Raw genomic sequence first — 22,867 nt, forward strand, 5'->3', positions numbered from 1 at the left:
GGCTGCATGCCGTTCTTGATTGCGGTGCGTGACGTCAACTGTGGAAACTCCATACTGTGCTCTGAGCGCGAATTGCACATCGCAAAGGGCCCCACCAAGAACGAAAATTTCTGCTTCATGGGGTGCCCTTGGGGTGCGAAATTGTGGGTGTCTGGAGTCTGGAGGAAAAATGGAGAGACATTGTGCGGAGTGCGGAGGGCTCGCATCTCCGGGTCGATGAGATGGATGCAACCATCAGCATCCTTTGTGGTACAGCCAAACCAGGAAAGGCGAGCATATCGATGATCGCAGCTCCGAGTTCCGTGGCAGGTGGCGCCATGGAAGGCAGAAAGCTTCATCCGCCTGGTTGCCAACCCGTTCCCGTTGTCTCGGCATCAATTGTCCCAAGATTGCGACTCAAAACACAAGCACTAAGCCGACGGATCGTGTCAGGCTTGTCATTTCTTCACTCCGCTGCAAGGCTCCACATCATGCTCCCACCAATCAACGCGTCGTTCTTCGGAGACTATACCAAGCCAGGAAGCATATCAGAGTGTTTTCCGGCCGACGAAGGGGATGACCGTTACCTGGAACCGTGGAAGGTCCGCTGCGGGGCTCCCACGTTGTTCCTGGCTCCCCTGACCCAACCTGCGCGTATGGTATCAAGCCGAGGGAAGTGTGGCATATAAACCCTTTTCGCACCCCGAACGCCAGGCTTGTTCTCCTGTAACCACGCCTGCCAACCTCCGGGTTTCTTTTATACATCCATTGCAGGGTGATTGGCAAGACAAGATACCACCATGGGTTACCAGATCGGCAACATCTACGGCATCACCGCCATTGCGGTCATCGGCGGTGGACTGTTTGGTTTCGATATCAGTTCCATGAGCGCTATGTACGTACTCGCCGTGGCTATCTGAGACTGATGCTAACATTCATAGTTTGCCAACTCAACAATACCGATGCTACTTCAACCAGGGGCCTAAGGGTCCTCCCTTCACAGGCCCCGAGGACGATTGCTCTGGTCCTACCGCCGATGTCCAAGGAGGCATCACTGCAGCGTGAGTCGGCTCTCACCATGTATTACATCTTCAGCAACTGACTCAGTACAGTATGCCTGGTGGTTCTTTCGTCGGTGCTCTCGTCTCTGGTTACCTTACGGATAAGCTCGGTCGTCGCAGGGCTATTCAAATCGGTTGTGCCATCTGGATCATTGGTTCCATCATCTCCTGCGCCGCTCAAAACATCGGCATGCTCATCGTCGGTCGCTTCATCAACGGTCTCTCTGTCGGTATCTGCTCCGCTCAAGTCCCTGTCTACGTCTCTGAACTCGCTCCTCCCTCCCGCCGCGGTCGTGTTGTAGGATCCCAGCAATGGGCGATCACTTGTAAGTACCCACTCGACAAACTCCTGGTGAGACAAAAGCTAATAAGCGCTTCTCAGGGGGAATTCTAATTATGTACTACATCTCCTACGGCTGCAGCTTCATGGAAGGCACCAAGGCTTTCCGTGTTCCATGGGGTCTGCAGATGATTCCTGCTGTTATCCTTGGTATTGGACTTCTGTTCCTGCCGGAATCTCCTCGTTGGCTCGCCCGTCACGACAGATGGGAGGAGACACAGGCCGTTCTTACCCTGGTTCACGGCAAGGGTGATCCCAACAGTCCTTTCGTGAAGCTTGAGCTTGATGAGATTCGTCAGATGATCGAATTTGAACGCCAGAACGCCGACGTTTCCTTCATGGAGCTCTTCAAGCCCAACATGATCAACCGCGTTCACATTGGTATCTTCACTCAAGTCTGGTCTCAGCTGACTGGTATGAACGTCATGGTAAGTTCTGACTGTACCAACTGCATGTGAAACTTATACTGACTTCGTAACTCTCCTTCTGCAGATGTACTACATCACATACGTCTTCGGCATGGCAGGTCTTACCGGTAACATCAACCTCGTCGCCAGTTCCATCCAGTACGTTATCAACGTCTTGATGACAGTTCCTGCTCTTCTCTTCATGGACCGCTGGGGTCGCCGTCCCATGTTCGTCATCGGCGCAGTCCTTATGATGATCTGGATGTTCGCCAACGCCGGTCTCATGGCATCCTACGGCAATCCCGCCCCTGAAGGCGGTCTTGGTGGTATTGCCGAGCAATCCTGGGAGATTACTGGCGCGCCTGCGAAGGCTGTCATTGCTTGCACATACCTCTTCGTCGCCTCTTACGCGCCAACCTGGGGTCCCGCGTCTTGGGTCTACCCACCAGAGATCTTCCCTCTCCGCATTCGTGGAAAGGCTGTTGCCGTCGCTACCTCATCCAACTGGTATGTACAAACCTGCCTATGATGCTTGAAATCATCAAATACTAACTCCGCTCCAGGATCTTCAACTTCGCCCTCTCCTACTTCGTCCCACCCGCTTTCGTCAACATCCAATGGCGCGTCTACATCATCTTCGGTGTCTTCTGCCTCGCCATGGCTATCCACACGTTCTTCCTGTTCCCCGAGACGGCTGGAAAGACGCTTGAGGATGTTGAGGAGATGTTCATGGCTGGAGTTCCCGCTTGGAAGACTAGGGTCGAATACAGCAGCACTCGCCGTGCTGAGCGTGGCGAGGTTGATAACGAGAAGGGTCTTGAGCACAGCCCCGTTAGGGTTGAGAACGCCGAGACCAAGGCTTAGGCTCTATTTAGGAGGTAATGATCGATGGGAAATGTCTAGCATTGGATATGATGAAGAAGAGTAACAGCCACTGGACTGTTTAATCGCAAAGGTACCAACGTACACATTTTGTCACCATAGTCCCATTTCTTAGTGATGTAGAGTGCAGCTCATTATAACATCCGACCCTGTTGATACAGTGTCTGTCGACCTTTACATCTCGGACGCTAACAACAGTTACACAATATGCGACCAGACCTACCGTCTGCAGTGCTGATTCCCCCCTCCTTTTCGCCGAACATCATTCGCCGCGACGCGTGTGCCCGACTAGGCTAGCGTGACGCGTCGCGACTTCCGCCCGCCTTCCGTTCCTCTTTCACGTTCATCCCCGCTGCAGCGTTTTGCTCGGTATCTTATCCACTGCAGTTCAGTTGGGCATGTGCTCTGGTTCCACCCCTATCTTCTGCAGTTATGCGTCACTCAAGAACGGTTCGTGAGACGTCCATGTAGCCCCAGCTGGTGAACAGAACTCTTTAAAGTAGTATGGATGCTAGGTGATAGGCTAAGCTGCACAGGTGTAAGGAGCGGGTGTAGGTTTCTCTGTTAAAGCTGCTAAGGCTAAATGTAGAGTAGTGCACAGCTAAAAAGAGGCGTCTTACACTCTCTTTAGCAGTAGTAACACGCTATAATAAATTATAAGAGAGCTATAGAGTAGAATTAGGGGTATATAGGCTGTTGCTTTGCGAAAATTAGACTTTATAGGGCCGCTTTGCGGGAGTTAGAGACTCTGTATTGTATTGTTAGATGCTGCAAGTTTGATGGATGGAATCCATGCTGCCCGATCATCACAACATTCGCAGTTTGTTTAGAACAATGATAGCGACTTGTTCATTGGTGGGGTCTATGTATATAAAACCCATATACTCCTTCACCTCGACAGCTAAATAAGCGGCGCATTGCTCACGCTTAGCAGACTGCATGTGTCTTTCCAGTCTTTGCCTGTAGACTGTGGTCCTCGTCGAAGTGATCTGTCGCCTTCTTCTTAAAGATGGGGCTGATAATGGTCGAACGACGACGCATTTCGAATGCATGCTGCCTGTGCTCCTCGATCTTCTTCGCGTCGAGCTTGTCCAGCGTCGACAGCGCAAGCTTGAAGTCGGCAAGCAGTGCGTCACAACGAGACTTGGTGAAGTCCTCGCGCACAACCACACGCAGCATCTTCATCTTCTCGGAGTGAGGGGCCATCGTGTATGCGGGAACGACCCATCCGCGCTCGCGTAGTTGATGAGCACTTCTCTCGTTAGTTGCAGTTGCAGAAAAAATGGGGTGCACACTTACATGGCAAACTCATCGTACTGCTTGCCAAGATCTTCATCAATGCGGCAAGCAACGAGAGGAAGTCCAGCGCCTCCCCTTTGACTCATGATGATAAAGCCCAACGCCTCGAGGTTCGCGGCGAGATAGTCGGCCGTACGCGTCAGGTTCAGCATGATCTTCCTATATCCTCGCTTTCCAAGACGAATGAGCTGGTAGTACTGTCCAATGATTTGCGAAGCGCCGCGGGAGAAGTTGAGTGTGAAAGACGCCTGGTCAGCACCGAGGTAGTTGATGTTGAAGACGAGCTCCTGGGGAAGGTACTTGGGGTCGCGCCACACGACCCAGCCGACACCGGGGTATACAAGTCCGTACTTGTGACCAGAGACGTTGATGGTCGTGACCTTTGGGAGGCGGAAATCCCATAGTAGACCAGGGTTGACGAACGGAGCGACAAACCCACCGGACGCGGCGTCGACGTGAATATCGACATCGATATCCTTCTCGACGAGGAGGTCGTTGATGGCTTTGATATCTTCGTATTCGCCAGTGTAGGTCGTTCCCAGGATTGCGCCTATTCGAATTAGCTCATTGTCCTCTTATAGATGCTGTAATACCTACAAATTCCAATGGTGTTCTCATCGATGAGATCAATGCATTCCTTGGGGTCCATCACATAGCGCTCAGTAGTGCAATATACGTATCGCTCTTCGATATCAAAGTATCGGCATGCTTTCTGCATACAATCAGTATGCTTCTCCTTCTTGTCTGCCCGAAACGGCTCAGCAATAGGGCTACATACCTCCCAGCAGACCTGTACAGCCGAGTTCATGATCATGTTTGGCTTGTCGTAGGGCTTGCCCTCGGCCTTGCGCTTGTTTTGCCAAAGCTTCTTCTGGGCCAGTACACCCAACTATGCTGTGTCAGCTCAACAGCTTCCAGCTTCATACCACTGTATTCACTGACCATGATGGCTTCAGAAGACCCAATGGTAGAGGTGCCGATTGTGTTCGCCTCTGGATCTGCCGGCGCATTGAACAGCCTGGCGATCATCGATACACATCCTGTTCACAATTCAGCAAACATTCCTCAGCCCATTTTGTAGTGTATGTACGAACGGTTCTGGATATCGGCGCTGACAGGGTACTCTTCGTAATCGATGAAGTTCTTCGAGAAGGCGTCGCTGAGGTAGAGGGTTATTGGGAGGTCACGAAACGCGGGCTTGTTCGACATACACCATGAGCTTCTCGGCCTCTTCTTCCTGCCCATATGTCAGTCTGTGTCTATCCGATAAATGATCATAATAGCTTACCATGTAAGTTGTAACGAATGAGGCCAAGTTCAGTGTCGGGGTGCCATCGAGCGTGAGATCGTCCTTGATCATGCGGTATGCACTAGCATATGGTCAGCGATGCTGTCGCAGCTGTGGTGCGGCGCATAGTCTGGTGTGTTCGATGCCAATAGTGCATGTAGCAAAGTACGTACACATGGGGAGGCATTTCTCGGTCCTAGATCGTGTCAATTCCGGGTATAGCTACTCAAAAGGGCTGGGCTCACCGGCATCTCGTGTCTCGGCAGATCTTCAGCAGCATATTTGGAACCGTAGACGGTAGCAGTGTAGTCGTCGGCTTCATCGTCTGGTGTCAGATTGATGGTAGTGGTGGCATCAATGGCCTCGAACTGGCTCTGCTCCTCGGAGACTTCCTTGTGGGTTGCTACACGGTTGATGTGCACCATACTTGCGGTCGTAGGGTGTGTTTATGGAGGGGTCTGGAAGAGATAATCGTGCCTGCCTTCTATGATCGAGGTGCAGGTGCGAGGAAAGATCAAGGAGGAAGAGAAAGCAGGAAGCCACGTCAAGGAAGCAGACAGGGCAGCCTAAGAACAACCGGAGCTGCCGCAGAATCAGCAGCTTATATCGCTCACCAGCTCATGTCGCGCCTATCATGCAGCATCAACACGCCGCCCGCGTTCCAGCTCACTCTGCTACCCCACCACGACTTGCATACGACATACGTTGGGGGCCACCTGCTGCAGGCCGACGCTACACGACGCGTACGTCGATTCATCATCCAGACCGCCTAGCGTGTCTCCGTAGCCATTTACTCTACATGAGGCGTTTGAACTGGGAATAATCCAAGTAAACAGACGCACGATGTCGCGCCCACGGTGCTCATTCGAGAGAGACAACATGTCATAGCGGGGTACAGGCCGTTCGCTAAGCATTTGGCCCGTGAAGCTTGTCTGGCTAGTGGCCCTGTTTCCTCACACCGCCCTGCACATGCCTTCCTGCTTTCGGCGACGAGCTAACGCCTTTCGAGATGGACTATCGGCGGGGTAGTGCCAGGTACGATCTGCCCGGGCGAGTGTCGGGTTCTGCTCCGCAATGACATTTCACAACCTTCGGGGCTGAGAAGATATGTGCTGGTGGTAGGTATCAGCTAAGCCATGCCGGATTATGCGTAGCTGACGAGAACGTTATTGCAGCAAGGTCGTCGCACAACAGGCACCGTGTCAGCAGAGTTCGGTCGCAGGTTCGCTTCCAACCTTAACACTGGTAGCGTCCGAGTATATGGCTAGGTACTGATTGGATGGCTCTTATGTGCCGCTGAAAGACAAGGCTGCGGGTAAGTCGCGGCGCGAACCTAGGTGTGCGCAAGTGAGATTCCCAAGCATTCCAATAGGTGACTATTTCCACTAGTGCTGAGTCAATTGAGCACTGTCACGGCATTGGGGACTGCAGTGCAACATATATTACGGAGGCAAGCAGCGTTGGACTGCAAGCATGGAAGTATATTTGAGTATCGTTTTATACGCAGAGCATTGCGACAATCGGTATCAAATAGCCAAGACATCTCAACGCCTTGACCATGCGTGGTTGCTGAAGCGAATCATGTACGCACCGAATGAGAGCTGAATTACGAGCGCAAGCGTGGAACCATAGTAGCGTCAACCCGTCTTGGCCAAGAGAGCAATGCTTGTTATGCTCGAGCAAATGTCGAAAACTGGCTCGAGAGGTGTACTTGCTTCGGCTTCAATTTGCGGGCGGCAGGACGACCCGGGGGTTTGAATGTGCACAACGAATGTACAGCGCTTTGGAGTTAGCGAATGTGTTGCTCCGAATAGTTTACATGCGGTGGTCGTAGTACCCAATGCAGGTATTCGAGTCCAAACGACTACTCCAGTTGAATGCTGGCCGGAGTGCTTGTCTCAACGAATATCCGTACAGGCCGGCGATGAGCTATCTATAGTCTGTAGGGAGCCTTTTGCTTCATATAATGTTCGCAATGCTGATGCGACTTGTGCCTGACGGTGTCGGACTTGGGTTTGGCGCCATCTTTGGTGGTGGTGGTGCTTCCGGTGCCAACTGCACGCGCTTAACAGGATTATGGGGTGGAGGATAGTAGGCAGGCGATTGCGTGGATCGATGAAGGAGCTCATCCATCAGCTGCTTGACCATTTGCTCAACCTTGCTCCACTCATACGGTTCAGTTGTAGTGTTCATCGGTGAACCAGATGACGTGCGCAATGGTAGTGCGTCCCGCATCGGTTCATCGCCGCTCGGCGATCTTGTAGCGATGGGGGTCGGGTCTGGCTTCATGCTCGAAGAGATCAAATTATCACCCGCCCAAACCCAAGAATGCTCAAGGCTGCTTTGAGCGTCCGCACTGACGTACGCGATCATCTCCTCATCCTGCTCGAGCTGATGACTGCTTGCGCGCCCGGTACGCACTCTGTCGAACATCCTTTCGAGGAAGAATACCACATGCTTTCCGCACGCCGTGTTGACCTTCCGTCGATTGCCAATAGCCCTAGAGAGATGCAAGCAAACGAGTGCAGCCTTGTACTCGCCACGGAAGCATAGCACAAGTATACATCTCCACAAGTGCAAACATACGGCATTGCTCGCTATCGAAGCTACTAGCTCTTCCCATGTTTTTCCAGAATCCTGTTTGGGAGGATTGTGCAAGGCCCTTGACACATACGTTGCCGTGTCTTGAGAAACAGAAAAGCACCGCTTTAGAGCACTCACTCGCTCCGCAAGACCGGCTACTGGAGTCAGATTGCGCCGGTACACACTAAAGCGAGCGGACAACAAGCAAAAGATTGTAGGCAGCGCCGACATGTCGAACAGTGTATTGGAATCAGGCTGGTAGGCTTCAGGAAGGAGCAGCAACTTAAGTCGAAGCTCTTCATCAAAGCTTTGCAGGCTCTGTGGGAGAACTACGCTTGATTTGAGAATTTGCCGCAGTGGCGCATATAGGCGTGTGATGTGTATGTTCGCCATGAACCCAGTATAGTGAGTTGGCTTCGCTAACGAGCGGAAGGAACTGTTCGGTTGGATGTAGCGGTCGTCCACGGCGGATGGCAGAGATATTTCGCAGTCGATTTCGTTGATGATCATAGGCTTGCCTGTCTCAAGCGACATGATCCTATTTCAAAGTCAGCTGCAGTTGGCAAAAACAGGTGAGAAACAATTTCCATACCTATCGCGAACGTAGATGGACCACCAGAGCCTACGTCGGATCTCACCGTCGACAAGAGGCCAGACATCGACTTCAGGGCATATTTGCAATTCCTGAGCCATTCTCGCGGCAGAGGCGAGCCACATAGAGCCCGCAGGGCCCAAGTTGCACTCAGTAGCGTAGATGCTCAACAGAAGTGCTGCTTGGGCATATGTAACTGAGACATCATGCGGCCAGGACTGGAGAACAGCAGTCGCGGTCTCATACATTGCCTGGCCCTTTGACACTGAGGTAGGAGAGTTGGTGTGCCCCGGTTCAGCTTGCAAAGCGCCACAAGCCAATACCGCAAAGAATAATCCGACCCATTCACGAGAGCAACCCTCGAATGTTTTCGAAGTGTACACTTCGTCCACTTCTCGCTGAAAAGTGGGCCAGTGAACAGCAGGATACGACTCGTGTATTGTCTCCATGTATGAGCGAGCGAGGTACGCAAAGTCTGCGCGTATTGGTATCTCGGGTGACCGCCAATTTGCCAATCCAGCGCCCTTTGGATCGTGATGGGGTGTAGAAAATATGCCTTGGGCATGTGTTCGGATGTTGCTGCGGACCTGGTCGAAGTTGTTCAAGGCTGGCATTGTGATCGGACGTGGTCCCTGTATGGCGCCAATCTGAGCTTCAGAAAGCCTGCGCTTCGTGTCTGTCCGTTCGGGATCTAAAGGCTCACCATCGGAGACCTTGGTGCGCAGCTGAGAGTTGACATGAGTCAACTCGGCAATCTGACTCTGAAGATCCTGGACCTGTCTATGCAACGTAAGCAACTGTTCGTCCAAGTGGGCTAAGTCATAACACGTACTTGATGGATGACATTCGCCGGTTGGTCTCCTTGGTGAATTGACACCTGTGGTTGCGGCTCGAGCATTCCGAACAAGCCGATGTCTCGGTTGCATCGCACTGTACTAGTGATCAGTCACATCCTCACATGGTGTCCAGTTCAATGCCCTGACATTGCTCATGGGAGCATGTCAATCTCAGCAAAGCTCATGCGCAACTAGATACGCATGCGCTCGACGCGACTGAAAGGGAAGATGGTCGTCTAGGTGGCCAGTACCTGATCATCCATCCCCAATCTCGCCTGTCCGCCTCTGATGGCATTGCTGGAATGCCACCAAAACACTTGCTTTTCATGTACGTATGAACCCTCTATTTTCTTTACTCACCTTGACTTTGCGTTCTCGACAAGCATCGCACGAGGGATCCTTACGTCTCTGTCTGTATGCGCGTTTTTGCGCGTTCAAGTTCGCGGACGATATCTGAGTAGGGGATATCATCAGGCTGGTGCCATCGTGATTGTGGTCCGGCAGGCTTCCAGATACCGTACTTGGTGAAGTGGAATGGCTATAAGAGTTCGAAGAATACCCAGGTGAACGGGAGCCAAGCTGTGGGCCAGTAGGCGCCGCCAGAGTAGTCGTGCGAGCAACCGGATGCGACATCGTGAACGGACTTGGTGGTGGTATCATGGTCCGTGGCGACTGCCCACTGGAACCTGGCGGAGATTTGCGCATCGTGAGAGATAGCCCAAGCGCTCGAAGACAGGCCGGGTGTGGGTATCGAAATTCGCTTGGTAGGTAACAAGTTCTAGTCGAGATGATGTCGCTATGGAGAAAGAGTAAGTGGTCTCGGTAGAAGCCGAACACAGCGCTACTCAGAACGGGCCAACGATATTAGTAGCTTGTGGGACCAGGTAGACGTGTTGAACCAATGGAAGCCAGCCGTCAACACCTCATGCTGCCTTGGCGTGATGCAAGATGCGGAAGATGGAAACTTGTGGATGAACAAGATAAGTGACAGGTCTTCGCTCCAAGTGGAGAAACCGTGCAAGCGAGCGGTAGGTTGGGCAGATTGAGTGACTCGGGCATACAGAAGGCTGGAGCGCGATAGTCGGGTCTGTGTCGCCTGAGTAAGTGCTGTCAGCCAGCCGCTCGGCTGAGTGGCCGAGATGCCACAGCTTTAGGTTAGGGTCAGTGGCTAGACTGGTTAGGGTGAACTGCGAGATGGTGTGTGATGATTGAACTTTCACGGCCGTGAGGAGACAAGAAACGCTTCGGCAGACGGCAAGGTTCGTGGGAACGATGTTAAGTCTCGGCAAAGATCCGATGAAGGAAATACTGGGTATTTCGGGGCGTCGTATGGGGCTAGTATGCTAGTCAAAATGCTGCAATGATCAGCTCAATTCCCAGTTGCAGTGAAGTTCGTCTAGCAACCTTGTGGTAAGGCGGTAGAAGGACCCTGTCAGGTCGCCACCTTTCGATCTCGGATGGATGCTCTGAGCGACACAGGGGATTGGCGAAGGTGCTTCGTTTAAAGCACGTGTCGACTTGGCGACGCGCTGAAATGGAAAGGAGCTTCGGGGACCCTGTACAAAGCTCCGTATCCTGGGAAAGTAGGGGACTTTAGCAAGCCTTGTTCAACAACACCACGAAGCAGAGGCCTCCTGTGCATTCGACGTACCGGTATACGGGAGGAGCAAAGTTTATTGCGGGTTGATAGTACCACGAATGCCCAGATATGTGGTTTGGCTCCCGTCCACGAGTGGACCGATAGAAGTCGTCGTGCAAACCTATGTTTTTGTGTCTCGTGAGTACTGCCCAATGGCTCCGCACACGGCATACAGCTGGTGCTGCTTCGACTAGAATGAGACGAAGCGAGTGTTCTAGTTCAAATTCTACACGGGCTGGCAGCTCCGTTAGCAGGCTCGGACGTAGATCCGGATGGCTAGTCTTACCTGACAGCTTGTCCGGCTCTGATGAAGCCTCATGTTCCAGAAGATGATCGGTTCGTGCCTAAATGCCAGACGGTCCACATGGCTTCACCCAAAACGTCCAAGGCATACCTTTTCGGCGAGATTCATACAGGGGTGTACCTGCATGCGGCATTGAAGAAAGGCACTTCGCTAACGCCTGCAGCCATGGCAAAAGCACACGGGATTTCGAATCTGCAAGCACGAGGATTACTCGGATGAAGCGCTCTGGACTTTGAAAGACGATGGCGAAAAAGGCGCCGAAGGATCAGTTTTCGGTCCCCAAGAAGATAGGGAACACCGTCATGGTGGTTCACTAGCGACCTGTCCCGACATGCCCTAGTGGGATTCGCGGAGACTGTAGCCAGGCCTCCCCAGCCACAGCACGTTGAGCGGTGGAATCGCCGTGCAAGGTACGCCACAGCCACATCAATTGCCGTGTGGCTTCCGATTTGTTGGCAGACCTTGAAACTACGTAATGCTCACACTGATGTCACTATGAACAAGATTCTTCGTACATCTTCTTGGGTAAGTACACTAAGCGTTGAATTAACACTACCTCATTCAGGACAGTGTTCCGAGAATTGTTCTGCGCGCGTCGCCGGAGAACATCCCTGACCTTGCGGCGCCCGTCATCAGGCGTGGCACCGCTTGCAAAAACGTGGTTCCCCACGTTGCAGCGCGTGCCCGCGCCCGTCGCGGAAGCCCCACAGGCAAGGCCAATGTATCGCTAGTCTGTCCTTCTGTTGATTTCGAGCTTGGCGTCGACAGCGGCTCGGCCAGTCAGATGCAACGTGAAGAGCAATGCGAAGCCGAGGTGACCAGAAACCAGGTCAAGGCGGGTGGAAATTTACTGCCAACTGCCGAACCGCTCGTCTAGACCGCGCCGCGGCCCCTCGCCACCTGAAACTGACAGCTGCCGGATAGCAAGCCCGGATAGGTGCCTTACGAGGCTTTTGACGGGCGTCTCAAGAACGGTGCTATGTTTCTGATACACGGCAGGGTACATTGCGGTATCCGCAAGAGCGAGCACCAATCTCAATGGTCTGTAGCATCTGTTGAGCGTGTCGATCAGGACGTGCATACCAGAGGCCCGCAAAATGCTTCTACGGTACGATTTGTGTCTGCAAGTCGGAGTTTTGATCTTTTTATATCCTGTGCGCCGTTGCACATGTCGCGTGGAGCGGAAGGTATGGAATGTGACACCCGACGTCTGCTCAAGTATCGATTTGATGCCGTCCCCTCCGGCCGCATAGTTGTGTGTCGACGAGGCCCGTACGTACTCTGAGTAGTAAACAGAAGTGAAAAGATCTACAGTTGTGATCGCTCGTTGATCATCTATGATTGCGCGGCCCCCTGGCGGGTCGGTAGCTTCCGTCCAAGGAAGGCAGCCGATGGGGTTTCGAGAAAACAGACTGGGATGACAGGAAGAGTAGCGTGCTGTGAGCCGCTCATCTGCGAGAATGGACCGAATGTGTCTTGGCGGACCCGAAGTTGAGTTCTGCAACCCGAGTTTGACGTGCGATCGGCCCTCCGATAAGACGCCGTTGGAGGCAGGCTAAAATTTCGCCGGTGATCTTTCGCCTGGCGGTTTCCAACCGGGGCGATCAGCACATGTCAGTCCCGAATAGGAGGTCATGCAGAAAATCTCTTAGACGCTTGGAGAAAGGGAGAAGCTTGTCTCTGGCGGGCGGATGGAGATCTGCGAAATTCGGAGTCGTGTTGGGGTAGAGTGGCGACGTGATAACGCGTCGTCCTGTTCGCGGCAGTTTCTCCAGGTCGGCGAGGAGAGCGAGAACAGTATGTATCGACAGCAAAACCGTTGAAGGATGCACGTTGATGCTCCTGCAATATCCGCTACGCTCTTCATGGTGGGTGCGCGTGGTGTCGTCGGAATGCGCCAAGTTCTTCGCGCCTTCCATGCCTCCCGCCGACTAGGAAGCCGGTGTTTACTTCCGATACTCGAGGCGGGCGCACTGGAGCGCGCACACTACCTGGGCATTGGACCTTCGCTCGCGTGCCGTAGCCATCGTCGACATCTCACTTGAGCAATGCGATTCACGTTGAGTCTCGACGTTGTGGCCCTCGAGTCCAGCCATGTCTCACACCAGCGTCCCCATTATGTCCTTGTACGATGCTCCGAGATTGCCGCACACCTAGATCCGACAACCTTAACTGCACCTCTAGCCAACACTCGAGATGATGCTTTTTCTTGTAGCGCAGCGCGCGGCGCAGATAAAAGCACCCTGGTATTCTCCGGAACTATGCGTGGAGGAGATGGGCAAGCTTTAGAGCGAATTATTCTCCGACTCGATGTCACGCATCCGCCTGGTCGCAATGTATCGTGTATATTCCCACCTCGACTTATGAACAACGAATCAACGACTCCCTCATTGAAAGTCCTCGTCACAACCTGAGAAAGAGCATGTGCACTGGATAACACGCTACCCCACGCAGTAGACTAGCGCGACTTACAGCCTCGGTACATCACGTATGCATTGATACAACTTCGGATGGCTGGGCACCGTCAGCACCGAGGTCGTTACATGAGCAGTCGTGAATCACGACTAATCAACACTCCCACATAGTAACGCATTGTTGGTGTGCACATCACGTTCGATTGTTGCCAAATACATAATACTCGATATATACGATCATCATGGCATCAGCGGAACAAGATGTGCAGCTGCACGACTTTACCAACATCTTCAGCTTGAAAGGCAAAGTAGCAGTCGTGAGCGGCGGATCTCGAGGATTAGGTCTCCATGCAGCATCAGGGTAAATGAATCCATCTGCTTCCATCCATCATTCCAGCGCACCTGCCTAACACAAGACCAGTTTGATGCAAGCTGGCTGCTCCAAGATCTTCATCACCTCCCGTAAAGCTTCAGCCTGCGATGCCGCCGTCGCAGCCCTAAATGCGCTCCCCAACAAGTCACCTGGTGCAGTAGCTATTTCTATTCCCGCGGATAGCTCCAAGGTCTCCGAGATCGACCGTCTTGTGCAGGAAGTCAGCAAGCATACCGATCACGTGGACATTCTCTTTGCCAATGCAGGAGCTACCTGGGGCAGCAAGTTTGAAGAGGCGGATGAGAAGAATGGATGGGATAAGGTCATGGACTTGAACGTCAAGGGTGTCTTCTTTACAATCCAGAAGTAAGTCTTTCGTTTCTTTTACTATCTGATAATAGCGCTGATATAGGCGCAGACTCACACCCCTCCTCACCAAAGCTGCCACAGTCCAAGACCCCTCGCGCGTCATCGTAACAGGCAGCGTAGCAGGGATTGGCGTGGGATCTCTCGGTGAGACAGGCTCTTGGTCGTACTCCGCATCCAAGGCCGCAGTCCTGCATCTTGCGCGCAACCTTGCTGTTGAACTAGGGCCCAGACACATTCTTGTCAACGGTATTGCGCCAGGATTCTTCATGAGCAAGATGGCAGGTGTACTGATGGAGAAGGCTGGTGGTGAGGAGGCGTTGGGAAAGACTAACCCGAATGGAAGGGTAGGAAAGCCAGAGGACATCGCAGCTGCAGTTGTATATCTGAGCAGTAGGGCTGGCGGACATGTCAACGGAGACACAATTGTGCTCGATGGCGGCAAAATTCATGGAAGTAACAAGTTGTAGAATTTAGGAAAGACTAGGCCTCGCCCTCAGGAATACGCATCCCATGCATTCCCCTATATCCACTCTTCTCGGGCTTCTTCCATCCCTTTAACACCTCCCCTTTGACTTCTTCCTTGATCTCATACACTTCCACCCGAATAGGTCGGCACGTACTCTTCATCCCCTCATCATCATCTCTCTCTTTCTTCTCTTTTCCCTCTTCCGCCTGCGTCCAGCCCCACCGGCTTAGGTCACCACCTGGGCATGTACTCAGCGCACATAACAAGTCCAACTCGGCGAAGAAGGTAAGACAGCTATCCTTGGTCGCAGGACTAACTTCCATGAAGTAGCGGCCTTGCGAATCTAGACCTGTGACTTGGAATACGTTGAGTACGTCGTGAACGTCGAATTCTGTCAGTCCATATGGCAAGATGGAACGGACGAGGTTGGAGTGGCAGTGGTAATCGTAGGATGAGGATGTCAGCATGTTAGAAACTGCGTTAATCGTTAGCATAACTTCCGCATACTCTATTTGAACGGAAGAATCTAAAAGAACAAGAAGAGTCCAGCGGTACAGCCCGTTCCAAACCAAACCCCAGACCCGCGCATTCAAACATACCATAAGGATCACACCTCGTCCCCAACAAATCATTACACCGTCCACCCCACCTCGTAACCCCACCCCTCTCATCCCTGCTGCTCTCCCTCCCCTTTCCCATTCCCTCACCCTTCCCCTCGGAATCCCTAATCTCACACCCATCCTCCACAAGCCCACACATCGGCCTCATAAACGGGAGGCAACTCCACAGCCTATCCCCCTGCACCACATGACTCCCCTGCAACTGCCTCGTCCTAGACGCCCAGAAGCGCTCTCGGGGATCATGCTGGTTCCACACGTTTAAATCGCCGACTTGGGGGCCTTCGGGCGTGGAGAGACGGAAGAGGGAGCCCGCGGGTACGGTCCAGGCTTTTCCGCTGCGGGGTGGGATGGTGAAGTCTTGTGTTTTTACTAAGGAGGTGGAGGGGAGGGTGCGGAGGGTGGTGTAGAGGGCGGTTGGGGGGTGGAGGGGGGAGTCGGCGGATGTGGGGAAGTAGGCTGGGGCTGGGGGAATATTGGTCCTGTCGTTTTCTGCCATGGTGGTTGTGCTTGTTGGTAGAGGGAATATGCTGGCGGTGGGCAGGGTTATGATCGCGATCTTGTATAGATATGGTGACACGGATCGGAGTTGTAGATAGAGTTTGGGCCGGTATGTCATCCATATGTCGGGCATGACTTCACACCAACCGGTATCCACATCTACGGGTCCATGAGCCGGCGATAAGCGTTGTGTAGGATGCATGTGCCGATGTCGGATACGCCATGAGCATGGTACGAACAAGAGCGATTGCTGTGGGAGCTGTGCCGATGAGAACGTCTGGTAGGCAAGCGAATAAGAACACAGAATGCGAGTATTGTAAGGTTCTACATGTGCGATTTGAGTACAGCTATCGATACCTTTGTTTAGATATTCTCATTCCGTTTAGACAGCACTTTTTAACTCCAATGCCCCGACCTTTTACATCCCAAATGCTATATGCGATATGTGTGAACGGAGAAACTGAACTGTGAAGCGTTTGTAAGACTTCATGCCGCTACACGCCCGCACTCTTGACGTCTGCCTGACTGCCATTAACAGCAGCCTCTAGCTTATCCACTATGGTGCTTCCATTTTGTTTGCCGTTCCGTGTGGGACTTGAGTCTGGGCTGGGGATCTCGAGGGTGTTCGATCGCTTGGGACGGAAAGGAATGGGTGTGGTAGGTCTCGACGATAGGAACTGTGATGTGTTAGTCAAAGTGCTGCTTGTTATCATGAGCGAAGACTTACTGAAGAAGCTGCGCTCAACATAGCGATGAGAGACGCTTGAACCACATCCTGGTGGATACCAACACCCCAGACCTTCTGACTGCTCTGTGCGGCTGTGCAACCAATGTAGGTCGCGGCCTTCGCGTCTTTGCTTGTACCAATTGTGTGTTCGTTGTAGTCTACAACGTCCAGGTCGATACCCAGGCTCCTCAGTGCATCGGCCAGCGATGACAGTGCACCAGTGCCGGAGCCCTGGATCTTGTGTTCCTGTCCATCAATCTCAATGACACCGTTGAAGATACGGCGCAGGTTGCGGCTGCTGACTGTTCGGCCGTCTTGCGGTGGCAGAGGTGTCTCTGATCGGTCGGCCTTGATTTCGTAATCGACAAGGGAGAAACGAGGGTTGCGCTTGAGGTGGTAGGCTTCTTCGAAGAGGTTCGTGATCTCGGTTGGCAGGAGTTCGCGGCCGAGCATGTCGGTCTCCTTCTGCACAATCTTGGAGAAGGCGATTTGCAGACCACGAGGCAGGTCGAGTTCGAGCTGGCGCTGGATGATCCAGGCGATTCCTCCCTTTCCACTTTGTGAGTTGACGCGGATGATGGCTTCGTACGTGCGGCCGATATCTTGGGGGTCGAGGGGAAGGTATGGGATCTGCCACCGGCTCTCGTTGTCCGCGCCGTTCTTCTTGCGCATCTGGAATCCCTTCTTGATTGCGTCTTGATGTGAGCCGCTGAAGGCGCATACAACAAGCTGGCCTCCGTATGGCGCGCGCGGATGTATCGGGATCTTGTTGCAGCTCTCCACCATATCGATGATTGACTTCAGGTCAGAGAAGTCGATCTTTGGATGTATGCCCTGGGTGTACAGGTTCAAGCCCAGGGTGACGAGGTCGACGTTTCCTGTGCGCTCTCCGTTGCCGAACAGCGTGCCTTCTACTCGGTCTGCACCCGCCATTTGTGCCAGTTCTGCCGCCGCTACTGCGCATCCTCGGTCGTTGTGTGGGTGTAGAGAGACGCAGATCTTCTCCCTCTCGGAGATGTTCTTGCAGAAGTACTCGATCTGATCGGCGTAGACGTTGGGTGTCGACATTTCCACGGTGGCTGGCAGGTTGAAGATCAGCGGGTTCTCTACACTTGGTTCCCACGCTGCCTTGACAGCCTCGCAGACCTTGATGACGAACTCTGGGGACGAATCTGAGAAAGTCTCGGGCGAGAACTCGTATGCCCACTCTGTGCCGGCTTGCGCAGGGTCGTCCTTGGTTATCGAGCGCGCGTACTTTGTGCATTCGACTGCGAGGGCGATTGTCTCATCGTCGTTCATGTTGAAGACGATCTGCTGGAAACACGGGCTGGTCGCGAGGTACAGGTGGAGGATGGCCTTGCGCGCGCCCTTGAGGGAGTCGACGGTGCGGCGGATGAGCTCTTTCCGGCATGGCGAGAGGACCTGGATCCAGACATCGTCAGGTACTATGCCGGGTGTTTGGATGAGGCGTTGTGTGAAGTCGAAGTCGGTTTGCGACGCGGAGGGGAAGGAGACTTCGATTTCCTTGTAGCCGAGCTTGACTAGCATGTTGAAGTAGTCCCATTTTTGCGCGCCATCCTGCGGTCCGTGTCAGATGTTGGTTCGCAGCGGCTTCTGGGTGGGTTGGTACTTACCATGGGATCTACTAAACTCTGGTTACCATCTCTGAGGTCGGTCGATAGCCAGCGTGGTGGCTTCTCGATGGTCTTGTTAGGCCATGTCCTGTCCGGCAGGTTCAATGGCTTAAAGGGATGGTACTTCTTCCAGGGCTCCTTGAGCATAGGCATCTTGGTGTGATTAATGCAGTAGGTATCTTGAGCCGCTACTCTGAGAACAGTCTCCTGATGGCCCAGCGACAACAATGGAGGGCCAAAAATGTATCTCGGGTGAATTCGAGCAAAGTAAACACACTTGGGATATGGAAAGACACAGGAGACGTGCGCACAGGCAGACTATTAGTACAGCGCGAGGTATGATTCACAGCAAAAGAAAACTTTGGTCGGTGATACTAAGGCCTTGAGCCGGCCACTGGGAATGGCATATGACGATGCGGGGCGCAGAATTCGCTTGCGCGCGCCCTGTGCATTCAATTGCGGGGTCCGACTTCGGGCTGCCTGAGCTCTACCAAACCGACAAATCATGCTACGCGGATTTGATTGTGTACGGACCTCCGAGGCTTCACGCGGAAACCCAAAGCATGATGACCGAGGTGTGCATAGCTATACGGACGTGTATACAGCCGCAAACATGTTGTTTGTACGCCATTCAGCCTGTGACTGAAAGCGGGTATTCCAGGTACACGATCCCAACATTTTAGCGCCACTAATGCGATGGAGCGGATTCCAACGTTGCCCGCAACAAGTAGACTGTCATTAACCTACACCACAACAGTCTGTGTTCACCGTTGAAGCCCTCCACACAACCGGGAACCTGCCGGTTTGTGGCTAGCTAAACGCTCCCAGCCCAGCTAGAAGATTGGCACCCGCAAACCACAGCACTCCACTTCACTGCCCTTGACCCCAACAGTGCGTCCAAAGTACAGACTACCAAATTCCTGCACAAAGGCGCGATCAGCCTCTGACCATGTATCCAGCCCCATTCGCGACAGGTTGTCTCTGTCCACAATCAATGCATCGCTGTCATTATCGTCGTCGTCTCCTCTTTCGCCTTGTGTATCCGCCTCGATGATTTGCGACAGCGTTCGTATGAGCAGCGAAGACTGTCGATGGAAGTACGCAATTATTGCTGTCTCCAACGACTGTGAGTAGGCGGAGAGATCGCCAATCAGCTCGCGGTCCGTCTCCCGCTCGGCTGTCGTGTATGCATCTCTCTCGCCAGCCGAAGCCCACCACATGTAGCCCATATATGCAAGCCTTGACCACGTTGTTGGTTCTACCACCGTGTCGTCGTATGCTTCGTTGAAGTCGTCGTCGGCGCGTTTGGTATCGACCTCGTCGCGTGACAGCAGGGGAGCAGTGTCGTCGTTTTCGTCGTCCGTATACGGCTCGGGCGATGTTTCCGATCTCGTACGCTGCTTGAACAGCTCCTTGTGCAAAAGCTTGTAGCGCGCAACGTCCCGCTGGCTAGCCTTGATCAAACTGCCATCGCTCGTTCGTATCCGTGGCCAGCGGCGGTCTTGCGGGGGCGCATCGTAACTGGGTGGTAGTTCGACGATGATGTCGTAGAGCTGCGTCTTTGTGACAATGATTTCGTCCGTTGTGCACGCCGCCCAGCCCTCTGATGGCTCGAGGCCTGGTGTGTGTCCGCCGTGTTTGGGCTTGCGAAGGTCGTCGAGGAGAGGTATGTCGTGTACGCCGACGGAGAAGAGGGTGGGTAGGCGTAGGAGGTTTTCGGTCTCTGGAGGCAATCGTTCGGTGTCGCGAGGCGATATGCTAGACAGGACAGACAGATTGTAGACTGGCATGTTAGCTGGAAGATAACCAATGACAAGATCCCAGACGTACCAAACTCGCAGGCAGTCCTGACCGGCGGGACGCCCACGAAGAGGATGCGTTTCCTCAGCAGGGCCGCTTGTTGGAGCCGAAAGACCAATGGTCCAAATACGTCGAGGAAGCGTTGTATAGATAGAGCCGGGTGGTACTCCGGGAGGCTCTCCTCGTCCTTGATGACAGCGCTCACGGTGGATATGGCGCGCGCTCTGCTGTGACCTTTCGCCTCTCCGGCATCTGAGGAGGTGTCGCCTTTGCCATGTCTCGAGACCTGCTCCTGCCAGAACTCGTCCAGCGGCGTCACAGCTTCCGGGTCGTCTGCCAGAGCCGCAGCCAATTTCTCCAAGCGGCCGGCCAGTAGCCAACTCCTTCCTAGCCTCCCGAATCTGCCCTCCTTCTGGATTAGGATACCCACGGAAACGAACGTGGCATTGCGATCCTCTGCGCTCGCGTCGCCCTTTGCGAAGGCGCTGAGCCCGGCATAGCCATCATGGGTAAAGTAGACGAGGTCATTCTGCACCGAGTGTAGACCTGAGGGTAGCGACTTGTATTCAACGGCGTTGTCGAGGGTAATATCCGGTGTCGTTGTGCGCTTCCAGGCGATTGTATAGCTGTGAATGATCAGCGCATAGCTCCCTGAGGTACTCCGGCTGTCCAGCGTCGCATGACGTACCCAACTTTCTTGTCGAACTTGATGAGGAAGAGCGCTTCAACGCGGGGCGCGTCTTCGCTGTGAGAATCTACATTGGTTGCGCTCGATTCGGTCGAGGCCGACATATTGGATGGGAATTGGGCGAAGGTTGACTGCTGCTGCTGCTGCGCAGGCGGCAGTCGGTGATGCGCCGCGTCCCAGGAACGCTTCGCTTACTCCTGCCCGTCGCCCCTTCTCCGGCCATACTCGTCACTGCACATGGGAAACATCTTTTCGATACCCACCTACCGTCGGTTGATATTCCTTACTCTATCGTACAGTTGCTGCAATTGCTCCACGTCGTTCATGGGAATCTCCTGTTGCATTCACCTATAGTGCTATCCGCCATTGCATTACTCATTGCGCCGGCACCAACAGCTTCCTTCGCTCAACAAGTTGGATGTGCTTTACGGAACTTGTAGCCGGCGACAAGAGCGGCTATATGAAAAGCCTGGCCAACTACAGCGCAGACATGATGAATCTGGTGAGAATGGCCCCAAATATCAAATGAGCCTGGGCTCAGTCTCTCTGGAAACCTATCGACGAAACATGAAACCCCGAGCACAAGGACCAAGATCTCGCAAAGATAATACTGAGCGCCTATCTCAGCACACGCACGACTCCATCCAAGTTTGCCGATGCCATGAGATATTGGGAGCATTGCCGTAAGAGCGAGTGCACCGAAGCTACCGCCACGAAGCGCTCTCATCTTGTTCCCACCACCGCCAGTATCAAAGAGCACAGCAGCAGCAGCGATAGCGGCGCCCCCATTAAGACACCAATATACCCGTCGAGCTATTGGATCACAGCGAGCGGCATAATAAGTGGCCGATGATCCTCCACCAAGAGCAAGAAGACAAATGCCGAAGATGTCGAAGCGGCCCCAGAAATGGTGAATGTTGTAGGAATGACTCCGAAGTGTATGGAACGTTGTACTGAGCCCAAAGCACAGGGCTGCTGCGCACAGAGAAATGCCGAAAGCAAATTTGTCGCCAGTGCTCAGATTAAGCTGCGTCGAGATAGCAAGTCTGTGCAACCCAATGCCAGTCCCAACGAACGCGGTACTCCCAAGAAGGTGGGTCCAGATATTCATCGTTTCCATATGAAGGCAACGCCACAGCCGAAAGGATCGTTTATACGAATGAGTCGGCATTGGATGTCCCGTGATGATGAAGTCGTTATCTTGGAGCCATGTCGGAATGTCGTCTTTGGTACCGAGTTTAGGCCAATATGGCTGGGCATATTTCTTATCGTGGAGTGTTTGACAGGCGCTGGAAGCCGGTGAAGCGGGATTGGGTGAGAGCATTGCGCCCTTGGCCATGTTGGCGGCTTCAACGTGTCGCGACTCCAGCGCTGGAGTTATTGTACAAACAGTTATATCATTATCAAGATACAGACGCCATTGGTTGTAGTGTCGAATACAGGCAACAGTCGTGTAAGAAGAATATGTGGAGTCAAACACCTGACTTGCTTAGGCCTGATGTGTCTAAGTAGCGTTTGCACCTACCACTCGTTGCTAGATATGTGAAGGGCATTCGTTGACTCAGTTGAACTCCAACGTATCTCGGTGTGCAGCATCATCGCGGCGCAGCCTCCCAGGGCTACAATTCCTCGCTAATCCAAAGCTTCTGTGATCATATATGTAGGTAAGATGCCACGATATCTGGTGTCGACTTGGTCAGTATCAGGCATGCTAACGATGCTGTAGCTACCGGGCAGTCCTACGCATGCAGCTATGATGTCACCGGTTTCGTGAACAGCCATTGCGGGGATTCCCTAACGATCCTTCTGCCAACATTCGTACAAACGGATAAACTGCGTCCCTTTGTCTGGGGAAAGCTTACGCTCTCTCCGCGTGATTGCGTGGGAAAAGGTTGCACGATAGTGGAGATTTCTTTGAGTCAGACAAATACCAGTCGGACTGTATGGCGTTCGACGTGGCTATGCTGATCCTCACTAGGAACATATCCTTGGAGCTCTAAGCGTATAACTTGCGAAGTCGCATGTTTTCCCTCAAAATCTGACGTCCATAATGCGTGGAAGTCTTGTC

The 22,867-nt window shown here is 53.2% G+C and overlaps 8 protein-coding genes across 8 annotated transcripts; 3 read left to right on the plus strand and 5 right to left on the minus strand.

The window, feature by feature from the left end:
- Positions 1-779: 779 nt before the first annotated feature.
- J4E79_004608 (uncharacterized protein) lies at positions 780-2,651 on the plus strand (the record flags this gene model as incomplete). Its single annotated transcript, XM_049353491.1, has 6 exons — positions 780-874; positions 921-1,040; positions 1,092-1,366; positions 1,423-1,808; positions 1,873-2,294; positions 2,351-2,651. The coding sequence occupies 6 exons, from the start codon at positions 780-782 to the stop codon at positions 2,649-2,651; spliced, it is 1,599 nt and encodes a 532-aa protein (XP_049211939.1).
- A 945-nt stretch (positions 2,652-3,596) lies between these two features.
- J4E79_004609 (uncharacterized protein) lies at positions 3,597-5,681 on the minus strand (the record flags this gene model as incomplete). The annotated part of the gene is made up of 10 exons (XM_049353492.1): positions 3,597-3,921; positions 3,969-4,518; positions 4,566-4,680; positions 4,747-4,857; positions 4,911-5,008; positions 5,063-5,127; positions 5,180-5,205; positions 5,257-5,338; positions 5,430-5,452; positions 5,502-5,681. 10 exons carry the CDS (start codon positions 5,679-5,681, stop codon positions 3,597-3,599), a joined length of 1,575 nt encoding a protein of 524 aa, XP_049211940.1.
- Positions 5,682-7,215: 1,534 nt separating this feature from the next.
- J4E79_004610 (uncharacterized protein) lies at positions 7,216-9,972 on the minus strand (the record flags this gene model as incomplete). Its single annotated transcript, XM_049353493.1, has 4 exons — positions 7,216-8,377; positions 8,432-9,211; positions 9,264-9,361; positions 9,628-9,972. The coding sequence occupies 4 exons, from the start codon at positions 9,970-9,972 to the stop codon at positions 7,216-7,218; spliced, it is 2,385 nt and encodes a 794-aa protein (XP_049211941.1).
- A 1,733-nt stretch (positions 9,973-11,705) lies between these two features.
- On the plus strand, positions 11,706-12,087 carry J4E79_004611 (uncharacterized protein; the record flags this gene model as incomplete). Its single annotated transcript, XM_049353494.1, has 2 exons — positions 11,706-11,735; positions 11,776-12,087. 2 exons carry the CDS (start codon positions 11,706-11,708, stop codon positions 12,085-12,087), a joined length of 342 nt encoding a protein of 113 aa, XP_049211942.1.
- Positions 12,088-13,866: 1,779 nt separating this feature from the next.
- Positions 13,867-14,833, plus strand: J4E79_004612 (uncharacterized protein; the record flags this gene model as incomplete). Its single annotated transcript, XM_049353495.1, has 3 exons — positions 13,867-13,985; positions 14,046-14,363; positions 14,416-14,833. 3 exons carry the CDS (start codon positions 13,867-13,869, stop codon positions 14,831-14,833), a joined length of 855 nt encoding a protein of 284 aa, XP_049211943.1.
- Positions 14,834-14,846: 13 nt separating this feature from the next.
- On the minus strand, positions 14,847-15,948 carry J4E79_004613 (uncharacterized protein; the record flags this gene model as incomplete). The annotated part of the gene is made up of 2 exons (XM_049353496.1): positions 14,847-15,307; positions 15,432-15,948. The coding sequence occupies 2 exons, from the start codon at positions 15,946-15,948 to the stop codon at positions 14,847-14,849; spliced, it is 978 nt and encodes a 325-aa protein (XP_049211944.1).
- A 496-nt stretch (positions 15,949-16,444) lies between these two features.
- On the minus strand, positions 16,445-18,464 carry J4E79_004614 (uncharacterized protein; the record flags this gene model as incomplete). Its single annotated transcript, XM_049353497.1, has 3 exons — positions 16,445-16,627; positions 16,678-18,255; positions 18,312-18,464. 3 exons carry the CDS (start codon positions 18,462-18,464, stop codon positions 16,445-16,447), a joined length of 1,914 nt encoding a protein of 637 aa, XP_049211945.1.
- A 680-nt stretch (positions 18,465-19,144) lies between these two features.
- J4E79_004615 (uncharacterized protein) lies at positions 19,145-20,903 on the minus strand (the record flags this gene model as incomplete). Its single annotated transcript, XM_049353498.1, has 3 exons — positions 19,145-20,094; positions 20,142-20,737; positions 20,800-20,903. The coding sequence occupies 3 exons, from the start codon at positions 20,901-20,903 to the stop codon at positions 19,145-19,147; spliced, it is 1,650 nt and encodes a 549-aa protein (XP_049211946.1).
- Between the last annotated feature and the right edge of the window lie 1,964 nt (positions 20,904-22,867).

The sequence above is a fragment of the Alternaria viburni genome, assembly GCF_023758015.1.
Source record: "Alternaria viburni strain BMP 2772 chromosome Unknown scaffold_8, whole genome shotgun sequence".
Classification (NCBI taxonomy): domain Eukaryota; kingdom Fungi; phylum Ascomycota; class Dothideomycetes; order Pleosporales; family Pleosporaceae; genus Alternaria; species Alternaria viburni.